The sequence below is a fragment of the Plasmodium yoelii genome, assembly GCF_900002385.2.
Source record: "Plasmodium yoelii strain 17X genome assembly, chromosome: 2".
Classification (NCBI taxonomy): domain Eukaryota; phylum Apicomplexa; class Aconoidasida; order Haemosporida; family Plasmodiidae; genus Plasmodium; species Plasmodium yoelii.
In genome coordinates, this window is record NC_036174.2 from 1 (window position 1) to 5,816 (window position 5,816).

General features: G+C 33.5%; 1 protein-coding gene across 1 annotated transcript; it reads right to left on the bottom strand.

Annotated features, from left to right (window-relative positions):
• Window positions 1-4,530: 4,530 nt before the first annotated feature.
• On the bottom strand, window positions 4,531-5,554 carry PY17X_0200031 (PIR protein; the record flags this gene model as incomplete). Its single annotated transcript, XM_022957896.1, has 3 exons — window positions 4,531-4,596; window positions 4,682-5,419; window positions 5,540-5,554. 3 exons carry the CDS (start codon window positions 5,552-5,554, stop codon window positions 4,531-4,533), a joined length of 819 nt encoding a protein of 272 aa, XP_022811308.1.
• Between the last annotated feature and the right edge of the window lie 262 nt (window positions 5,555-5,816).

Below are 5,816 nucleotides of genomic sequence, written 5' to 3' on the forward strand. Positions count from 1 at the left end.
AACCCTAAACCCTGAACCCTAGAACCCTAAACCCTGAACCCTGAACCCTAAACCCTGAACCCTAAACCCTGAAACCCTAAACCCTGAACCCTGAAAACCCTAAACCCTGAACCCTGAACCCTAAACCCTGAACCCTGAACCCTGAAACCCTGAACCCTAAAACCCTGAAACCCTGAAACCCTGAACCCTAACCCTGAACCCTAAACCCTGAACCCTGAACCCTAAACCCTGAACCCTAAACCCTGAAACCCTGAACCCTAAACCCTGAACCCTAAACCCTGAACCCTAAACCCTGAACCCTAAACCCTGAACCCTGAACCCTGAACCCTGAACCCTAAACCCTGAACCCTGAACCCTGAACCCTGAACCCTAAACCCTGAACCCTGAACCCTAAACCCTGAACCCTAAACCCTGAACCCTAAACCCTGAACCCTGAACCCTGAACCCTGAACCCTAAACCTAAACCCTGAACCCTGAACCCTGAACCCTGAACCCTGAACCCTAAACCCTAACCCTGAACCCTAAACCCTGAACCCTAAACCCTGAACCCTAACCCCCTGAACCCTAAACCCTGAACCCTAAACCCTGAACCCTAACCCTGAACCCTGAACCCTAAACCCTGAAACCCTGAACCCTAAACCCTGAACCCTGAACCCTGAACCCTGAACCCTAAACCCTGAACCCTAAACCCTGAACCCTAAACCCTGAACCCTGAACCCTGAACCCTAAACCCTGAACCCTGAACCCTAAACCCTGAACCCTAAACCCTGAACCCTGAACCCTGAACCCTAAACCCTAAACCCTGAACCCTGAACCCTAAACCCTGAACCCTAAACCCTGAACCCTGAACCCTAAACCCTGAACCCTGAACCCTAAACCCTGAACCCTGAACCCTGAACCCTAAACCCTGAACCCTGAACCCTAACCCTGAACCCTAAACCCTGAACCCTGAACCCTAAACCCTGAACCCTGAACCCTGAACCCTAAACCCTGAACCCTGAACCCTGAACCCTAAACCCTGAACCCTAAACCCTGAACCCTGAACCCTAACCCTGAACCCTAAACCCTGAACCCTGAACCCTAAACCCTAACCCTGAACCCTAAACCCTGAACCCTGAACCCTAAACCCTGAACCCTAAACCCTGAACCCTGAACCCTAAACCCTGAACCCTGAACCCTAACCCTAACCCTGAACCCTGAACCCTAACCCTGAACCCTGAACCCTAAACCCTGAACCCTGAACCCTGAACCCTAAACCCTGAACCCTAAACCCTGAACCCTAACCCTAAACCCTGAACCCTGAACCCTGAACCCTAAACCCTGAACCCTGAACCCTAAACCCTGAACCCTAACCCTAACCCTAAACCCTGAACCCTGAACCCTAAACCCTGAACCCTAAACCCTGAACCCTGAACCCTGAACCCTAACCCTGAACCCTAAACCCTGAACCCTGAACCCTAAACCCTGAACCCTGAACCCTGAACCCTGAACCCTGAACCCTGAACCCTAAACCCTGAACCCTAAACCCTGAACCCTGAACCCTAACCCTGAACCCTAAACCCTGAACCCTGAACCCTGAACCCTAAACCCTAAACCCTGAACCCTAAACCCTGAACCCTGAACCCTGAACCCTGAACCCTAAACCCTGAACCCTGAACCCTAAACCCTGAACCCTAACCCTGAACCCTAAACCCTGAACCCTAAACCCTGAACCCTAACCCTGAACCCTGAAACCCTGAACCCTGAACCCTAAACCCTGAACCCTAAACCCTGAACCCTAAACCCTGAACCCTGAACCCTGAACCCTAAACCCTGAACCCTAAACCCTAAACCCTGAACCCTAAACCCTGAACCCTGAACCCTAAACCCTGAACCCTGAACCCTAAACCCTGAACCCTGAACCCTGAACCCTAAACCCTGAACCCTAAACCCTGAACCCTGAACCCTAAACCCTGAACCCTAAACCCTGAACCCTAACCCTAAACCCTGAACCCTAAACCCTGAACCCTGAACCCTAAACCCTGAACCCTAAACCCTGAACCCTAAACCCTGAACCCTAAACCCTGAACCCTAAACCCTGAACCCTGAACCCTGAACCCTAAACCCTGAACCCTAAACCCTGAACCCTGAACCCTGAACCCTAAACCCTGAACCCTAAACCCTGAACCCTGAACCCTAACCCTGAACCCTGAACCCTAAACCCTGAACCCTAAACCCTGAACCCTGAACCCTGAACCCTGAACCCTGAACCCTAAACCCTGAACCCTGAACCCTAAACCCTGAACCCTAAACCCTGAACCCTAAACCCTGAACCCTGAACCCTGAACCCTGAACCCTAAACCCTGAACCCTGAACCCTAAACCCTAAACCCTGAACCCTGAACCCTAAACCCTGAACCCTAAACCCTGAACCCTAAACCCTGAACCCTAAACCCTGAACCCTAAACCTAAATTACCTTAAATAGAGGGATGCTTAATAAAATTTTGATTAAATATATGATACATTTTATGCAAAAAAGACTATTATTAATAAAATATGGTATAACTTTATTATAAAAACAGATATACTTTTATAATGAATTTTAAGTATGTTTGAACATAGAAAAGGAATATATTTATATCTTATGTTTTAATGATTGTCTTTCAAAAACTTAAATACTGTATAAATATAAAAAATTTTAAATTATATTATTATTATAATCCATAAAATATATTAAACTTTTATATATTTGCTTCTAACACTATATACAATGCTTTATTAAAATTATAATATTTTCAAATTAAGTTATGTTATTTACATCTCTATGCAAATTATATAAATTTATATTGTTTTTAATGAATGTAGATAAATTCAAAATTCATTTTAATGTGCTCAATAACTTTATTTTTATTCCCATATTCTTCAATTTAGAAGTATATTTTATTGGGCAATTTTATAATATATTTTGCCATATTTTCCATTCTTTAAAACAATTTGCACTGAACCCGTACTTATAAGCTTAAATAAGTCTTAGAATGCATATTATTTTTAAAATAATGCTTAGTAAATATTAACATATAAATATATATTATTAATATTTTAAAGTATAATAGAAAAATATGTTTAATTAGGTTGTTATATTGCCTTTAAGAGGAGAGAGATAAGATATATTGCTATTTTAATATATAAATTTAGATAAATATTTGCTAAATGTTCTACATTGTTCATTTTTATCTTATATATTTTATTTGTTTAGTTATCAATGTATATACATTCAAATAATTTACTAAAAATTCTATATTTTACTAATTCTACAAAAACAATAATAATATAATATGGAAAAATAAAATGATATTTAATATTAATTAAGTATTTAACTCTTTCTTCATTAATCTATATTTTTAGAATATAAAACTACAAATTCCAAATTAAATAATTAACAAATATATAATGTATTATTATGTCTTTTCTATAAAATTAATATTTAATTATATGAAGGTTTCACAATAAAATAATATTTTAATATTAACTATTGGTAATTTCTAGATTATATGTATAGGCATATAATAATGCATAATATCTATAATATTAAATTTTATTATATACTTATATTTTATTTTTTAACTATTTTAAAATATAATATATTTATACCTCAAAATTTTAAAATTAATAGTGATTAATCTACTATTATACCTTTATGATAAATAAATTAATGCGTGCAAATCAACTTCTATTAATACAAGAAGATAATAGTAACTACAATTACAACTTCAAAAAATGTTAGAAGCATAACAATAATTTATAGATTATGTTATATTGTCGATTCTCGATCGATATTCATGAATCTATATTTTATGATTATCTATTATACATTACTAGTGTACTTAATTAACATTAAAAATATAATCATTAATATGAAGGTATATTATAATGTAGGGAATTGTTCCAAATTAATCGAATTATAATTATACTCTGATATATAATATTATTATACTGTTCGGTTATAAAAATACGATTTTAATCAAAATAAATATGATACAAGTTATAAGTTTTACTAAATAAATTTTTCATATAATAAAGAAACATATTATGATATGCATAATTCATTATAATTATGATTAACAAACTTTATATAATAAATAATTACGATATAGCATAATATGAATTAATATATGTAATATAGTTATTTTACTTTAATCATATTAAATATATATTAACCCTCAATTATATATATTATAACTTATGAAAAAATGTTATACAACCCCATTTATATTAGCTTATCCCCATTTGGGGTTGAATATTTGGGCGTCATCTCTTGATTAAACATACGGGATGATACATATATTAAATTAGTATTTAAGTTATAAAAAATTAAATGCAATCTAATACTTAGCCCTAACCCGGATATGGGTCCCACAACATAAAAACTATATAAAAATTATGCAAAAATTACTTCCCAATAGACAGCTTCTTAACATATATTAATCATTATTACTATTCATGGATTAATCACTACTCTTCGAATAATATATTAATGATCAGTTTTCTTCTTTATTTTTTTAGCTTTTCTCTTAAATTTTGTTTTTGAGCTCGTTTCCGAAATCCAAATAACGAATACTAATATAAAATGTTAAGAAGCGTACGGTTGTTCGTTAATGTTTATATATATATAATATATTTTTTTTAATTCCTTATTATTTACCTTATAAGAAACTCCCAATAAAATTGATGCTGCAACAAATATAATTGCAATTGCAATTAGTGTATTTTTTATTATTGAACTTCGTGAGCAAGCTACAAGTGATGAGACATTATCACACTTAATACTATTATATTTATTTTCAAAAATTTTATAATCTTTTAATAAACTAAACCATAGTTGAGAATAAGAATCTCCTTTAGTAATATCTAAAGCATTTTTATGTTTTTCATATTTTTCAAAAAATTCTTCACCATTTTCTAAACATGTCTTGCATTGGTTTTTTTCTGGATCAAGTTCACTATACACGTTACATAATGATTTAAATGGATCATAATAATTAGATATATCTTCAATATTCATATTCATCGATTTTATTTTATTTTCTATAACATCCTTTTTAATCTTATCACCATTATTAACACCTATATTGTCCTCATATTGATTATTTGTTTTTATATTATTAGTATAAAAATCGTATAATTTGGTGGTTCCATTTTGTGTTTTTTGGTTTAGTTTATAACTTAACCATAAAATAGCGTATTCAACAAGTTTATCAATATCTATATCTTCCTCACCAAACATATTTAGTAACAATATAAAACCAGAGATAATTTTTTCTTCATCACTACTACAGTTACTACCAGGGCAATACATACTTAATATATTCCAAGAAGCATCTTTTCCCGAGTTGTTCGGATCATCAACAAAATAATTATCAATATCATTAATTGATTTACACTACGAATATATTTTGCAAATTAAACAAAAGAATGTATTAATATAAATATTAATAAAATGAAAATTAATATAATTTGTAGGAATGTAAAATACGAATAATATATGAAAAAGGATATATACCACTTTATAAGACATTATAATGAAATTCTGTTATAATTTGGAGATTACGCGCGGTGATGTTATTTATATATATTGTATAAAATATATGTTGTATTTACTTAATCTCTTTACATATCAATTATCTTTCGTTAGACATATTATTCTTAATTTTAACTTCATATAAAATAATAATACATTAGTATTGCTAAAATCATATTATACTTATTTTATGGCATTTAGCTAAATTGCCTTAAATAGAGGGGTGCTTACATACTTTGTCATATGTATATATGATGCA